General features: G+C 48.0%; 2 protein-coding genes across 2 annotated transcripts; one reads left to right on the top strand and one right to left on the bottom strand.

Annotated features, from left to right (window-relative positions):
• The first annotated feature begins 90 nt into the window (after positions 1-90).
• On the top strand, positions 91-5,859 carry EXOSC1 (exosome component 1). Its single transcript, XM_053389500.1, has 8 exons — positions 91-224; positions 1,508-1,623; positions 2,461-2,535; positions 3,723-3,811; positions 4,248-4,281; positions 4,824-4,874; positions 4,975-5,059; positions 5,435-5,859. Exons 1-8 carry the CDS (start codon positions 197-199, stop codon positions 5,539-5,541), a joined length of 585 nt encoding a protein of 194 aa, XP_053245475.1. The 5' UTR covers positions 91-196; the 3' UTR covers positions 5,542-5,859.
• Positions 5,860-7,183: 1,324 nt separating this feature from the next.
• On the bottom strand, positions 7,184-13,123 carry PGAM1 (phosphoglycerate mutase 1). The gene is made up of 4 exons (XM_053389495.1): positions 12,885-13,123; positions 9,763-10,037; positions 8,335-8,515; positions 7,184-8,187 (listed from the first exon to the last, which is right to left on the bottom strand). Exons 1-4 carry the CDS (start codon positions 13,024-13,026, stop codon positions 8,018-8,020), a joined length of 768 nt encoding a protein of 255 aa, XP_053245470.1. The 5' UTR covers positions 13,027-13,123; the 3' UTR covers positions 7,184-8,017.
• Positions 13,124-16,348: the final 3,225 nt, after the last annotated feature.

Genomic DNA, 16,348 nt, shown 5'->3' with positions numbered 1-16,348 from the left:
GTGCCCCGCACGCCCCCGTTTTCTATAATAGCTCTTCCGCCCAGGGAGGAAAGCATGCGCGCGGGGAGGAAGTCGTGTGACAGCAGAGCTGGCCAATGAGGCAGCGGCTCAGCGCCCTGTTTGCGGTGGGGGAGACTTGCTTCGGAAGGCGCGTTTCCCGCGAGGGAGGCCGCCGCTCAGACTCGCCCCGGGCAGGATGGCTCCCGCGCGGTACTGCGTCCCTGGTGGGTGACTGGGAGAGCCGGGGCGGGAGGAGGGAGGCGTCCTGGCTGGGTGCAAAAACGAGGTCGCGCTATTGAAGTTCTTCTTTGGTGATCACTCGTAGTCGAGTGTGATTGTCTTCCATGAACACGGTTTTAACGGGGAGTCCGTTAAAGTTTCTTAGCAAGTTTCTCCCTTTCGTCCTGAGTTCTAGCCATGATACCTTTGGTAAAGGCTGTTCTCCATTTGGAGCGCTTGCAGGCCAGTGTTTCCCAGTTGTCCATCTTTCCCATAGGGCTTAGTGGTGCATCGCGCCAGGGCCTCTTGGGTTCCCCAGCGAGTTGGGGAGCTGCGCGGCTTTGCCAGCGGCCTCCCCTTTGCCTGCACACCCGCCAGCTACGCCCTGCCAACCATACGGCTGGCGGGCGTGCAGCTTGCTTCCCAACCCTCCGCGGGAGGAGAGCGATCCCCGCAGAGGCTTAGGATGGAAGCTGCACCCCACCAACCATATGACTGGCGGGTGCACAGCTTCCCTCCCAAGCCTCTGCCGGGATCGCTCTCTTGCAGCAGCATGGGGGAGAGTTGCGGGCCCCCCCGATGGCTGGCAGTGCTCAGCTTCGGCCCCCCCCCATCTGCGGTAATTTGGGGGCGCTGGGCCCTGGGTGTTTATACTACATTTTTTAAGATTTGCCTTGAGAGAGTCTTTAAACCTCTTTTGTTGACCACCAGCATTATGCTTTACATTTTTAAGTTCGGAATAGAGCAGTTGCTTTGGAAGATTATAATCAGGCATCTGAACAACATGACCAGTCCAACGAAGTTGATGTTGAAGAATCATTGCTTCGACACTGGTGATCTTTGCTTCTTCCAGTACACTGGCATTAGTTCGCCTGTCTTCTCAAATGATGTGTAAAAATTTTCGGAGACACCATTGATGGAATCTTTTGAAGAGTTGGAGATAGTGTTTATAAGTGGTCCATGTTTATAACTCCAGGTAGCTCAATGGGAGAGGTATCAGGACAGTCCCTGTTCAGGATGGCAGCTGTGGCAAACTACAACGCAGTTGCGCAGCCGGGTAATGTTAGGATTTGTGCCTCCTCTCCTGCCCCCGTTTTAAACCATAGGAAAGTTTTTAATGTTTGATACGCACCTGTTAACAGCATGATGGGAGTCAATAAATGGGGCTGGGGGTACATGAGTTGGTCCTGCTTTTCACTATGACAGCTTCTCCTGCTGTGTCTGTTACTGTCTGAGAGGACAGTCAACTCTAGGCAATGAGATGTTTGACTTGCATTCTGTCCTACAGGAGAGAGACTCTGCAGCTTAGAGGAAGGAACCCCTGGAAGCGGCACCTACACCCGTCATGGTTCGATCTATGCCTCCCTGGCTGGTTGTCTCATGAAGAAAAGTGAGAATGGCATGGTGAGATTGAAGCAACCTCTGGGCAACAGTATGAGGGGGTGGTGTAGTGGGAATTGCAAGGACTGAATGCTTTGATGTGAGCAGTGCTAGTTCATAATGTAGGACCAAGAGAGGAACCAAGTCACAGATTTGGGGAGGTGGGGAGTGCATAACTGTGACCTTGGATGAGTCAACATAGCTCAGTTGGTTAGAGCATGGTGCTGATAATGGCAAGGTTACAGGTTTGATCTCCGTATGGGACAGCTGCATATTCCTGCATTGCAGGGGGTTGGACTAGATGATCCTCAGGGTCCTTTCCAACTCTACAGCATGATTCTGTGAATAGCTGTGGAGCCGTTCTGGGTCTCACAGATTCTTGACTGGAGGTGGGTCTGTGCAAGAAGGCAGGTGAGCTTCATTACGTGTGACCTGGATGGTGCATAATCATGACACCCTATAAAGCCTGAAATGTATACTGTGGCACCTGTAGTGATTAGAAGATTACATTTATATTATCCTGTGAATCGCCCTGAGACCTGTGGATATAGGGTGGTATACAAATTTAATAAATATTAACAACAACAACAACAACAACAACAAGTGTATGGTCAGCTGGTAATCCACAAGAAGTTTTGAGACATGGTTATCTTATAGTATCATCCTAACACTTGTAATTCAGTAGTTTTCAACCATGAGTCCCCCAGATTTGTTGAACTACACCTATTATCCCATTGGCTAAACTGGATGGGGTTGATGGGAGTTTTAATCCATCCACACCTGTGGACCTGTGGTTGATGAGCACGGCTCTAAAGCAATGCATCAAATAAATCATGACTAGTCTTCTTTGCTTCTCTTTAGCTCCCGGTGGTTTCTGTGATGAGGGACGTGGAATCTCAGCTTCTTCCTGATGTGGGAGCTACAGTGACGTGCAAGGTAACCTCATTTCTATCTTGGCACAGTAGAATTGTCTTTCATTCATCTACTGGTGGGCCAAAGAAAGCAACAGGTTTGGCTTTGAACCAGATATAGAAGCCGTTTGCCACAAGCCTGACTATTGCAGCTGAGTAATGTTTTCTACATCTTTTTATGTGGTGTACTCCTTAGAGTGTCTGATTAGGGCCTGAGAGACCAGGGTTCAAATCCCTACTTGGGCATGAAGTTCACTGGGTGATCTTGAGCTAGTCACCAACTCTTGGCCTCCCTTATCTCATTGGGTTGTTATGAGGATAATATGGAGAGGAGAATCATGTTTGCCACCTTGACTAGCTTTGCGGGGAAAGGTGGGATATAAATGTCTTGATATATAATAAAATGGTATGGATGTTTTCACACAGCAGTTTGCTTGGCTTTTGACACTGCAAACTTCAGTGTGACAACAGACTTCTGAGAGCTACTTGCCCATCACAGCAGCGTTGGGGGATGAGACAAAGGCGGTAGGAGGAGAGAGATGGAGGCAGGTGTCTGGCCCAGTCAAACCATGGAAAAATGGCCAGGAAGGGCTAGGCAGCAGCCCAGCAACCATCCTGCTCTGCTGCTGCCTGTCTTTCCAGTGACACCATTTCGGCCTTAGCAACATCAGAGGATAAGAGAATTGGAGGGGGGGAGCCTAGGTGAGCTGAGGGTAAACTAATGGGAGCAGGTAGTGGTGGTTTGATGTGTTCTAATGGGAGGGGTTGACTTGGTGAGGCATAAGAGGAGGGGGGTTGACAAGTGGGTGAGTGTAGCTGGCAAGTACAGTGAGCAGGAGCTCAGCCCCTAGTAATAAATATCAGGGCTCTTGGTCTGTTCAGCCCCTGAATACCAGAAGCCCAAGTTCCTTCATTAGCAAGTCCACTATAAACCTTGCAAGCATTGCCCTCGCCAGAACAAAGTGTTGTTGATGGAAAGGAAGAAGCACGTACTTCATCTCAAAAACGAGCTTTGATTTTTTTCCTCCACAGAGCAGAAAGCATCATCGACTGCAATCCTAAAATTACTTTCGTTACTTAGAAAAGTGGGAGGGGGAATTGCTGAGGCATTGAAGTTACTGTTCCCTGTGATTACTCTGTTTGATTTGTCCAATCTGAAATTCCGTTATGGTTTTCTCTCCCCTTTTCCCCACCCCCAATATTCCCACGCAGGTTTGCAGCATTAACTCTCGTTTTGCCAAGGTGCACATCTTGTATGTCGGCTCTACACCATTAAAGTCCCCATTCCGTGGAACTATCCGGTAGGAAGACAACTTTGTTGTGGGGGCTTCTTCTGAGGTGTTGGATGTTTGCACTTTTAGAGAGGAGATAAGGCCAGCCCTTATAAATATTTTGTTTTACTCTCATCATTAGCACTTGAGTGCTAGTAGGAATTGTTTTATTATATTTATGTTCCTTTCATTTATATAATTTTGTTGTGGAACCCAAGGCAGTGTTTGGATCCCAGGCAGTCATCCATCTAGACACTAGCAAGACCCAGATCTACTTCGTTCAGTAAGGTGCTTGGCCTCATGTTCAGACTTCTTGGTTTTTCATCTAAACTAGCTAACCCTTCCTCCAAAAGCTGCTTCTTCTTCTTTGGCAATCGCTCATAGCCGAGTCAGTATAGTCAGTTTTCTTTTAGGGGAGGGAGAGGAGGACTAGGGTGAACTCTTACCTTCTTTTCTCCTGCTGCAGGAGAGAAGATGTCAGAGCTACAGAGAAAGACAAGGTCAGTGGAATAAACATTTTGGTTACATGTGATGGGAATCAGTAGTATACCTAATGCGCATAGCCAGGAGCATTTCTTCCTGGCACGAATACATACATGTGTGTGGCGGACTAGGACATGGGAGACTTTGAAGCCCACTGGGTGACCTTGAGCTAGTCACCATCTCTCTGCCTAACCTACCTCACAGAGTTGCCGTGAATACAGTATCGAGAGGGGGACAAGTGGGTTTGCCACCTTGGGCTCATTGGAGAAAACCGTGTGATAAAAAAATAATAAAATCATTACTGCTCTTGGGGAAACTTACCTGAGGAAAAGCAAAACCTTGTGGGGGCAAGAGGACATTTAGCAATGCCTCTTTTTGTACATTTGTTGAAGAGAAGGCTTGTGATTTCTGGATAAAGGATATCTTAGCACAAGATCTGATGGGATGTCCTCTTCGTGTTCAGATCGGCCATGTTTCACTGCACACTTTCCCTCGAAGTTGTCTCAGTATTTGGCTTTTCACACTTTCTCTTTCCTTCCCACCTCATGCATGGTGACAGGTAGAGGTTTACAAGAGTTTCCGCCCAGGAGATATTGTTTTGGCCAAAGTTGTATCCTTTTCTTGCTTCTGCCTTTATTTGCTGTGTATGTATGTGCTATCTGCAAGAGAAATCTTTAAGCATTGCACCTTAACTCAGCCTGTGGGGCTAGATCTCTCTGGGTGATGCACAGTCCAACTATTTGCTGACAACAGCGGAAAATGAGCTGGGGGTAGTGGTGGCTCATAGTGAAGCAGGTAAGGCCAGTCTTGTTCCAAGCAGGTTGTACATAATGCTGAAATCTACTGAACATGCCAACATATTCTGGACCTCTTAAATATATGATTAAGGAAGAAGCATTAGTAACATCACTATTGAGGGAAGACATTCTATAATATAGAATATCCACTTAGGTTGTAAAGTGAAAAGGGCAGTTTATGGATGCAGTAACTAAATTTCAGAGAGCCAGGTAGTGGTATATTTATTTATTTTAATTTAATTTAATTTAATTCATATTCTTCCCTATATCTGGGGGTCTCAGTGTGGTTGCAAGGCCCCTTTAATGAGTGGAGGAATCTTTCTTTCCCTGGGAAGGGTGTCTGTGTAACTATGGATTTCTGTTCTGATTTCAGGAGTACAGATGGTGCCAATCAGCTGGTGTGAAATGCAGTGCCCCAGTACACATAGCAAGGAACTGCGCAAGGTAGCCAGAGTACAGCCCCAGTTTCTGCAGACGTAGTGACTGATGTATGCCCCAAGATGCACAGCAAGTACATGAAAGGCTTTGCTACAGCTTGCAAGCTTAGAGGGGCATGGGAGCAGCCTCCTTTGCTGTTGCTGTGAATGGACCTTATGAGGGTGCAAAACAGAGCTGGGCCACCTTGGCTTCTGGAATGGTCTGGGAAAGAAAAGTTGATAACTCCTGATTCCTCTTAACTTTATATTGCTGTTGTACTGTTTTATAAACCAACCAACTCTTCCCTGTTGTCCCTGTCTTTTCTGCCTGATTTTAATCTTAACACCTGGTAAAGGACAAATAAAACTGTCTTCCATTCTTCCTTTCTGAGCCATAAGCAGTACTGTTTTTTATCTTTAATAAATACCACCTATAGGCAATATAAAAGTTTTTCTCTAGAGAAGGTTAACTTCCTCCTTTGAACTTGGGTACATTCAGTCCTGGGACGTGGGTGGCGCTGTGATCTAAACCACAGAGCCTAGGGCTTGCCGATTGGAAGTTCAGCAGTTCGAATCCCCGCAACGGAGTGAGCTCCCGTTGTTCAGTCCCAGCTCCTGCCCACCTAGCAGTTCGAAAGCACGTCAAGTGCAAGTAGATAAATAGGTACCACTCTGGCGGGAAGGTAAATGGCGTTTCTGTGTGCTGCTCTGGTTCGCCAGAAGCGGCTCAGTCATGCTGGCCACATGACCTGGAAGCTGTCTGCGGACAAACGCCAGCTCCCTTGGCCAATAAAACGAGATGAGCACCGCAACCCCAGAGTCATCCACAACTGGACTTAACGGTCAGGGGCCCCTTTACCTTTTTTACATTCAGTCCCAGATAGTTTGATCTAGTGAATCCCCTGCCCTTGTTGGACGATATGTTATTGGAGAAGCAAGGGTGGTGATTAGGTGTGCAGGATCCCAGGCAGTGCCCAAGGTCTGAAGTAGATAGCTCCAAGGCACTCGAGAGGGAGAACCAAAGGAATGAATGCCTAGTCACAAACAGGAAATTTGATATTGTTCCTATCTAAACATAAATGTTTGAGTGTAAGTAAACCAGGATTGGCCTTTATGTTCCCTCCTATTACTCATCTGTTCACATTTTCTGTATACAGTACTGGCTTATGTATAGTATCCACAGTATTGCAATGTTTTGACATTCCCATGTAAACTAGTAACCAAATCTGAAAAAAGAAAAAAAAGAAAACATAATGGTTTTAATCCCTCTCTTTGCCAGCAGGGCCACATGGAAGGGGAATCCCGTACTTGGGGACTGTACTTCTCTGTTGATCTGTAGCAGTTGTGTGTGCGTAAGCCAACAGGGACCCCAACCACCTGCAATGCTCACTTTGGGAGTGGTTTGGGGATCAGTTAGAGTAGAACATAAGACTTGTCCTTATATACACTTTACCTACTTGGGCTCCACAACCAGTAGTTTTAATAATAATAATAATAATTTTTATTTATACCCCGCCCTCCCCAGCCAAGGCTGGGCTCAGGGCGGCTAAGATGGAGCAAAAGATGCCTGGGTCCTTTTCAGACCTGCTTGGAGTGGACAGATACTGTGACTAAATGGGAAAGGAGAGATGAAGAGTCAGCATGGGGCGGTGGGCAACAAGTAACACTATTTCTTGGAATCAATAAGATTGTACAGACACAGCAGCTATTGCACATAATTCCTTTATTTTACTGAGATTAGGGCAAATGCAGCCATTGTACAGTGAAGTGAGCTCCAGTGTAAACCTGCCCTAAATCAGGCAGGGATACCACACAGACTGTGGGGCAGAAAAGCAACACATGATGATACACAGTATCTGGGCTTACTGGCACTACACGGCAAAGTTACGGGATCGCAGCTGGAGATTCCAGGGTGGGTGCTGTTCCCTTTTCTCTTCCCCTAGCTTCACTCCTTCCTACAATCGTTTTGAAGGCAATGAAATAATGAGCTGGCTATTGTTACCTAATACAGAATCAGACGTAACTCCAGGGACAACTAAAAATAAAAAAAAGACTCTTTAGCAAAATTACATGCTCTCTTTAAAAAGACCCATAAAAAATAAATGGTCCTTGAGCATCCCTGTTGTGCTGTCTGAAGCACCCCTAGCTAGCCTTAATCACCAGTGACCAAACCAAATTGAGCAATACTATTACAGCTGCCACATAAAATGGAAAGAAGGCAGGAGGGGCTCTCTCTTCGGAATGCTTGGGGATTCCCCCCTTCACTTTAGCAGCATCACATTCCATGGCGCTAGGGCTTGCTCATCTGCCAGACCCCTGTGCTGGACTGTGGTCCACATCCCTAGTGTATCTAGCCATATCCTGCTGGGGGGAAAGTGAATGTGGAAGGACGTTGGTCTTGAAGGAAAGAACGTGGTGGCCCCAGGAAGCTTCACCTCCTTTGGCTCGTCTGCCCAGTCCCTCAGGCTGTGGCAGGCATGTGCTGGGAAGGAAAGGGATGAGGGAGGGGGAGATCTTCTACGGAGTACTTGGGTTTGCCTTCACTTCTTGACCTTGCCCTGGGCAGCCACAGCTTCCATGGCCTTGCGGACAGTCTCCTCATCCCCAAGGAACTGCATGGGCTTGATGGGCTTCAGATTTTTGTCCAGCTCATAGACAATGGGGATTCCAGTGGGCAGGTTCAGTTCCATGATTGCTGCCTCAGACATTCCTGCAAAGAGCAAGGAGTGAATCACACCAGGAGCTTGGTTATAGTGCCCATCCCAAAGACTGTTAGTAGGCAACCCTCTTGGAGCTTGCCTTTAGACTTGACCAGGCTTGTGCGGCCTTGGGTGTCTTAAGTCACAAGCAGACTCACCTTCTAGATGCTTGACTATGCCTCGGAGACTGTTGCCATGGGCAGCAATGAGCACACGCTTGCCTTCCTTGATCTGAGGAACAATTTCCTCATTCCAGAAGGGCAGGGCCCGAGCAATGGTATCTTTCAGGCTCTCACATGTAGGCAACTGATCTTCAGTGAGGTCGGCATAGCGACGATCCTGCGGAAGAATATAGAGTAGCATTTAAGACACGATTTCTGCTTCATCCTGGAGATGCTCAGGGAGATCTATGAAGCACCTTCTGTTTGGAAGAATTGGTTCTTTGGCCTGTGCTACCACATGCTCCAGCTGTGAACCATCCTCGCTGGTTGCCTGTGTTACTGGACATTTTAAAATGGGCACTTTACAGGAGCCCATCTAAGCATTTGTTTTCCCTCTGGTCTCTGGTCAGTGGCCCTTCCTTACCTCTCATATCAACAGCATGCTAGGCCTTAAATAATACTGTAATTGTTTGCCCAAACCAACATTTTCTATTCGTCCTCCCAAATGCGGTATGAAACTATTAATGTTTGGAAAAGCACAGAGCTGAAGGGTACCCTAAAGATAATCTAGTTCCTACTCACTGCTCACTGCAGTATCTCTGGCAGATGGCCATCTGGCCTCTGCTTAAATGCCTCCAGGGTGTGCAAATCCAGCACTTCCCCATAGCAATCTGTTGCAATGTCAAACGGCTTGTGCTGTGTGAAGGTTTCTCCTAACATTTAGCCAAAGTCCGCTTCTCTGCAGTTTCTGCACATTGCTTTGGCTCTTCAGCAACGTGTTCTACAGAATTTGCGTCTTTTACAGCGATAATCACAATTTAATTGCCTATTGTTCTTAACCTGATTGACCTGTTTAATTTCATTGCCTATTTTCAATTTCATTGCCTATTGTACACAGCTGTTTTAGCTTTTCAATGCCTGCAGATGGTATTATAATCCACACAACTGTGATCAGATGAAACAAGTTCTAGAGCCTGCAATCTGACCATCTTGCGTGGTAAAACCATTAACAAACATGTTGTTGTACAGATGGAAGATTCCAGCCCCTCCACGAATAACCTTGACTGTTGTCACCGTGCAGTACAAACATCCATGAAAGGGCACAATGTAAATGATTAATTGCATGAAAGAGGCAAGTTCTATTAAATTGTCAAAACAGCTCAGGAGTGACATCCGGTATAAAACCAGCAATTAGCAAAGACAACTGTAGGACTCCCAAAATAACTGGACAAAGGGAGAGTAACATAAGGGCAAAAGTCCAAGCAATGGATGGAGAAGATGGATGAAAATGGGAGTCCAATGAATCCATGGTTCTGGGGCAACAATGGGCAGAAACAGGAAGGTATTATAGTCATGACATCTTCCAAATGATCCACCCCCCCCCTGCCCCACACACCACTAATGGACTAGAGTTTCCCAGCTCACCTTGCTGATGGTGCTGTAGAAAGGGTGATCAGGCTCCATTGGAGGTGGCGGAATGTCAAAGGAACGCCTCCAGATCTTCACCTGGGCCTCACCGTGTTTAGCTGCCGTCTCAGCCTTGTTAAGGCCTGTCAGGCCACCGTAGTGCCTCTCATTGAGGCGCCAGGTCCTCACTACGGGTAGCCACATCTGATCGATGACATCCAGCACAGTCCAGAGGGTGCGGATTGCCCTCTTCTGCACAGACGTGAAGCAGATGTCGAACTCATAACCAGCATCTGGAAGGGCCCAGAGAGTACAGTCATGCCTCATGTTACGTTTGCTTCATGTTAGTTTTTTTCAGGTTGTGTCCTGCGGTGACCCGGAAGTACTGGAAAGAGTTACTTCCGGGTTTCACCGCTTGCGCATACGCAGACATGCAAAATGACGTCACATGCGTGCACAGAAGCGGCGAATCGCAACCCTCACGTGCACAGACGCTGCTGCAGGTTGCGTTCCTTTCATGTTGCGAATGGGTCTCCAGAACGGATCCAGAGGTACCACTGTACAGTGCTTAACTTATTTGAAGCATGCTTTATCCCAAACGCTCTGTAAAACATTAACTCCTTAGTGTGGAAGCCCCTCAATGTTTCACTGACATAGGTAGTCACCCACTAAATCCAGGAGGTGGGGGGATAATCCAGCAAATACTCCCCCGACAAAGTGAAGATGGAATAGCAGGGGTAGCAAACAAATAGGTAGGTTAACTAATCATATGCTGCAAGCCCTGAGGTTACCATTACCAAGTTCCAGTGTTGAAATTAGCAGCAAACTGAGCGTATCGCATCTTCCACTTTATAATGTAGCTGGCTCGGTTTGGCCAGCTACATTGAAACCCAGTATAGTGGAAAGATGAAATGCTTATGTAATCATTGGGGCGGGGGAGGAATCTGAACAGCAGCCGCTCTCGCTGCTCACCAGGAGGAGAGGAAACAACCAGTCGCCTCTATCTAAATTAGGTTATGTTGTAGTGTAGCCTTAACAACATGTCCTTACAATCATTTGCCTGCTCCCATGTGCCTGATTGTCCCATTCTGTAGAAAGGAAGAGAGGTTCTGTGCAATAATGCCAACCAATGTCAGGGTGGGGAAAGCAGTAATTGTGCAACACGGAAGATGAAACGGGACAAAGGCAAGCAAAGGGCAAGTCATGCACCATTGCATGCACTCACCCAACCCAGGATGACCCCTTAAGAGGGCATCAGAAATTAACAATAACAGCATTAGAAATTAACAATAACGGACACTTTTAAATGCAGGGCTTTTATTCTGCTTACATCAAACGCTCTACGCAATTCTCAGAGAAGGGTAGAACTCTGTTCTCTTTCTTACACCCAGAGAGATAATGCACAAAAACTGGAACTGGGCGGGCTGTTTCTTGAGCCTGCAGAAAACATGCGGTCCCTAGTTGCTTCCTGGAGCTCTCTCCCCCCCCCCAAGCCCCAATTTCCTGTAACCCTGCTCTCTCTCTCTCTCTCTCTCTCTCTCTCTCTCTCTCTCTCTCTCTGCAAGACAGAATGACTCAGCAGCTCCTGCTAAATTTCCATATCAAAGGCCCAGCAACACTGCCAATGCAATCCTGCAGGATGGCCACGCAGGGTGCATGTGTAAGGAATGCAGGGAAGAGATACTCTCATGCCATATTAAGGCTTCTCCTATTTCCGGAAAGCCTTTTATCTTTATCTCACTCTGTATCGGACAGTAATTTTTTTAACTGGCCTTTTAAATTGCTGTAATTTTATTGCTGCTGTTTTTATTCCAAAAGAGCTTTGAGATGTTCCATGAGAAGCAATTATTAGATGAAATTCAATAAATAATATTACGCTGCTGTGGATATTTCCTTGAGAGGCAGTGGGGGAATGCCTTGATTCAGACCGAAGCAGTGACCCCAAAATGCGCAAAAGTGACCTAGCCAAGGTCGCGCAGTTGGAGCTTGGGGGGGGACATAGCTAGAGAGGCAGCTGCCCCTTTTCACAGCGGGAGAGCAGCCTATGCCCCCCTCTCTATGTAGGCCGTGACGCCTTTGGCGAGTGAACAAGCGGCACGTTTTCAGTCAATTCATCCTGCCGCCCAGAGGAGTGAGATGCAATCCCTGTTATGCTTGGCACAGATTTCGCCCGAGGCTATTCGGGGCCAAGAGGCGTCACAATCTCTGAAAGGAGTAAGGCCGGAGTTCCGGCTACCTAGGGCGCCCCCACCCCAGTGCCGGCTGCAGGGAGCTGCGCTTCGATTCTTCAGCGGCGAGGCCGATGCACGAGCTTCAGGAAACCTCTCCTTTGTCCTACTTTACATTTTTCCGAGAGAGAGACTTGTCGCTCAAACGCCCGAGAACATGCGTGTGCCTCCAGAAACGTGTCCAACTCCCCGTTTCGCTTCGAAAGCCCAGAAACCCATTCTGGCTTTCCACTCCCCTCCCAACATGAGTACCCCCCCCCCGGGGGGGGAGCATCCTTGCCAATTCTATGCACGCTTACTGGAGAGCCAGTGATGCGGAATTCAGCGGGGCTTACTTCCGAGTACAGTGGTACCTCGGGTTAAGTACTTAATTCGTTTCGGAGGTCCGTTCTTAACCTGAAACTGTTCTTAACCTGAAGCACCACTTTAGCTAATGGGACCTTCAACTGCCGCCACGCGATTTCTGTTCTCATCCTGAAGCAAAGTTCTTAAGCCGAGGTACTATTTCTGGGTTAGCGGAGTCTGTAACCTGGAGCGTATGTAACCCGAGGTACCACTTTACTGTAGACGTGGTTAGGCATCTGGCGGGAGACCCGTCCCAGAAAAATGCAAGACACCCAATTATTGCGGGGTGAGAACGCGGAAGCTCACCACGTGGCTAAAGCAGGAGAAAGGGACATACATCCGCATGCCCAAACCTCCTTCATCGCCAGCTACTGGGACCCTCCGTGGTCCAAAGAGGACCCGCAAGATCTTCTGGCCTTGCTCGGATACCTTCCCGACCCCTGCGCTGAGTTCTGGCCCGCCTCCCCCTTCCCCCCGGGATGAGAGCCTCCAAGCATCCCCATCGCGCTCCGCCCGCTGCAGCCTCCCGGCTCCCCAGCCCTCGCGCCGCGCCCCGGTCTCCTTCACCTCTCAGCGCTTCTCCGCCGCGCCGCGCCTCTTCCTGCCCTGCCGGGCTCAGGTCTGCGTCGTACCAGCCGCTGAAGCGGTTCTCGAGGTTCCAGGCGCTCTCGCCGTGCCGAACCAAAACTAGCCTGTAAGCAGCAGCCATGGCGGGAACCGAGAAGCTGGGATGCGATGCAAGCGCCGCGGATGCACTCTGCACACTGCGACGCCACCGACCGGGAGACTCTCGGCCAGGCAAGGGGCGTGCGCCCAAAGACCAGCCCTCCGTGGTGGCTGATCTCAGGCATCCGCTCAGACAGGCAGCGGACAAATTCCGGGCTCGCTTTTCGCATAACGTTTTTCTACCCAAGAGAAATGAGAGTTGCCCATCAAGAAAGAAAGAAATCTAAGGTTTCGGCTTAGTTGTGATTGGGCAGCAGACCTCTCCCTCGCCAAACGCAGCAGCCAAAATAAGTGTGCAGAACTTTTCGTGTGAAAATCATATTTAAGACATGTTTTTAAACGCTAAGCGCAGCGCATCTTTATGCAAGTCAACAGTCGATCGCCAATTTCGGCTGTGAACAAGTCCGAGGAGGGGATAATTAAAGCATATTTGTGGCAACCTTAAGAGTGTTTTCTACGGGGCTTTTTGTTGTTGTTGGAAACAAGGCTCAGGCCCATCTCTAGTTTGCAAGTGAGCTCCTAAGGGGTTCTATGAAATAACTGGCTAATGGCCGAGCAATTTGTCAGTGTATTGAAACTTTGTTAAATAGCACCTGCCACACAAAATAAGATCTGGATTACAAAGGAGCACGCTACATAAAAATTCTTAATATCTCCATTCACTGACTTCTCTGAGCAGTTCTTCCAACCCAGGAGAAACTAAAACAGCTTTTAAAGGAGCCAGGAAGTTTGCCTCCAGAGAGTTGAATTGTACCTCTGCACCTTTACAATCTCTATGGGCCTTCTAGCCCCACTCAGCCCCCTCCCTCCGGATTCAGTATTGCGCATGCTCTAGTTTTCGGCCCCGGCGTCTGGTGTCTCAGACTAGAATTCATACGTGCGTTTTTTAGGAGGAACTATGAAGGTTTGGCGCATGCGTCCAGAAGGAGGCGCCTGGTCGCTCCCTCCGGCACGGCGCTCACGAAGCGCACGCGAAGGGCAACGTGACCTTCATCCGCTGGGATGGTCACCATTGCAACGTGCCTGAGCATCCCACACGGGCGGTGCTAGAAGGGGCGCGGGGGGGGGGAAGTGCCCCCCAAAATTAATGAGCTCGCTCTCACTCCACCCCCTTCCGCTGCTAGACACCTGTCATTAACATTACGGTAATTTTTCTGCCATAGATCTTAACGTGAGGACACAACTTGTTCATCCAGAAATATACTTTGCTCCTTCTCTGCCCCTCTCCCCCGTTTCATCTGGTGCTACCCCTTCATTCCCGCGGCCTGCTCTGTTTTTAAATTTCACCCTTAATTCAAGATGTTATTTAACACAGCAAATATGATAGATCCCTAAGGAGCCAGACTGGGCAGGTTAGAGTTGTATCATAAGGGGAGCCATAAATTCCAGATGGGGTCCTTCAAAATGAGCACCAGCTTTGCATAGGATGAATGCCTTGGAACAGCCACATGCTAGTGAACAGTAGATACTTAACACCTATAGCACAGCCAGTCCAGGCATCAGGGGTTTGCAACTTTGCATGCTTGAATGTTCCTCTTGTGTGGCAGGGAATTCTGCCTCTAGAAAGCTAGAGTGTAAAGGAATGAAAGTCCCACCTTATTTTCTTCCTGTCGTGCTCAAAGCAGGGCAGATATCTGACCCCCACCCCAGCTAAAGTAATACTGGCCTGAAAAAATATTCACAAAAGTGTGTGAGAAAATGTGAGGCTAACAACCAATACCATAATGAATTTCTTCTAGGCTTGCGTGTTGAGTGTGCTGCTTTGTGGAAGTGAGTCATGGGCAGGAGTGACACCCCAATGCCATATGTGCTGCGTCAGGAAGATTTTGGGCATCAAATGGCAGGACAGAGTCTCAAACAAAGATGTGCTCTCCCAAGCCCACATTCCCAGCCTATTTGCACTTCTGTCTTAGCAACCTTGGTCATGTACACATGACCAGCCAGGCAGGATCCCCAAGGATCTCTACAATACACAAACTCTGTGTTACAAAGATGTCTGCAAACACGACATGAAGGTTGACAACATTAATCTTGCAGTGTGGGAATCCCTTGCAGATGTTCACAGAGCCTGGAGACAGACAAGTTGTGTATCCACAGCATGGACCAGAGGAGGAATGATCGCTGGGAGGAGCACAGAGAGAAGCAACATCACAGTGCACCTGTAACGGATGTCTCCCCTCATAGGTGCCAACTCCAACATGAGCACCCACAAAATTCCCCATGAAGGGGCTTGGCCCCACAAATGTTGGTGCCAGGGCCATGCACGCTGCATGGCACCATGGCCCCGGGCACCCATGGTCACAGGTCCACATTGGCACTCCTGCTTCCTCTGCCCCACCTGCAGTAAAACATATATTTCCTGTGTTGGTATCTAGAGACACGACAGGTGCTGTAACTCTCCCAATGGTTTGACTTTACCCCCAAAGGCACACTCTTCCATAAATGGCCTCCAAGGCACCTGGTCACAGTGTTGACGCTAATCAATGCTGCCTAAGGCACTGTGCCTCCGGGTTACCCAATTTTCATACAAGACAAACTGGTGTTATATTTTCCACCAGCCTTGTTTTTGAAAACAAAATGTAGCACTTTTGAGTGCTACATCTAGCTTCATTAACAATGAACCCCAAAACTTGGGATCCCTTCCAAACTGGTGCCTAAGCTATTCAGGCATTTTGCCACATCCCCCAAACTATGAAACAGATACATCAAATTATCCATTTGGAGTAAATTGGACAAGGTGGGATTTTGAGTGCTGTTAACTAGAAACCAGTGTTTGGGAAAGTGCTGCAAAGCTTGGGGTTTCTGCTGCAAAACAACTGCAAAACTTTGGCACTGGTTTGGAGAGTATCGGACATTGGGTTTTGGGGTGACACCCATGACCCCCGGTTTGATGTATCAATTTCTTAGTTCGGGGGCCACTGCAAAACGTAAGGTTTGGGCTGAAAAACACTGCAAAACGATTGCAAAACGTTGGCACTGGTATGGAGCGGATTCTAAATTTGGGGGTTTGTAGTCAATACACCAATACGCGGCAGAGATGGATTTGGAACCCATGCCTTTCTGCGAATAAATGTCAAGAAGGAATGGGATCAACGAGTATGGCATGAAACACTAGTTCTTAACTCTTAGTTAATTAAAAAAAACAAGTTCGAAATCCGCTTTATATCTACTTTTTGCTATCAATCCTCACCACGCTCGTGAACAATTTAACCACCTTTTTAAAAAAAGAAAACAGCTTCTGCTGCCATAGCAGACAAATAGACTCATCTATTGACTCACGGACTCGTGGCAGCATTAAGATTCTA

The sequence above is a fragment of the Podarcis raffonei genome, chromosome 5, assembly GCF_027172205.1.
Source record: "Podarcis raffonei isolate rPodRaf1 chromosome 5, rPodRaf1.pri, whole genome shotgun sequence".
Lineage (NCBI taxonomy): Eukaryota > Metazoa > Chordata > Lepidosauria > Squamata > Lacertidae > Podarcis > Podarcis raffonei.
Note: the sequence above shows the minus strand (reverse complement) of the source record. Positions and strands in the feature narration are given on the sequence as shown.

Excerpts from the sequence above, each read along its gene's own strand:
- PGAM1 (XM_053389495.1), bottom strand. The coding sequence starts at position 13,026 with ATGGCTGCTGCTTACAGGCTAGTTTTGGTTCGGCACGGCGAGAGCGCC. Across the intron at positions 8,516-9,762 it reads TCTACAGCACCATCAGCAAG|GATCGTCGCTATGCCGACCT; the intron begins GTGAGCTGGGAA and ends ATTCTTCCGCAG. Across the intron at positions 8,188-8,334 it reads CATAGTCAAGCATCTAGAAG|GAATGTCTGAGGCAGCAATC; the intron begins GTGAGTCTGCTT and ends TGCTCTTTGCAG.
- EXOSC1 (XM_053389500.1), top strand. The coding sequence starts at position 197 with ATGGCTCCCGCGCGGTACTGCGTCCCTG. Across the intron at positions 4,282-4,823 it reads GAGCTACAGAGAAAGACAAG|GTAGAGGTTTACAAGAGTTT; the intron begins GTCAGTGGAATA and ends GCATGGTGACAG. Across the intron at positions 5,060-5,434 it reads GGTGGCTCATAGTGAAGCAG|GAGTACAGATGGTGCCAATC; the intron begins GTAAGGCCAGTC and ends TTCTGATTTCAG.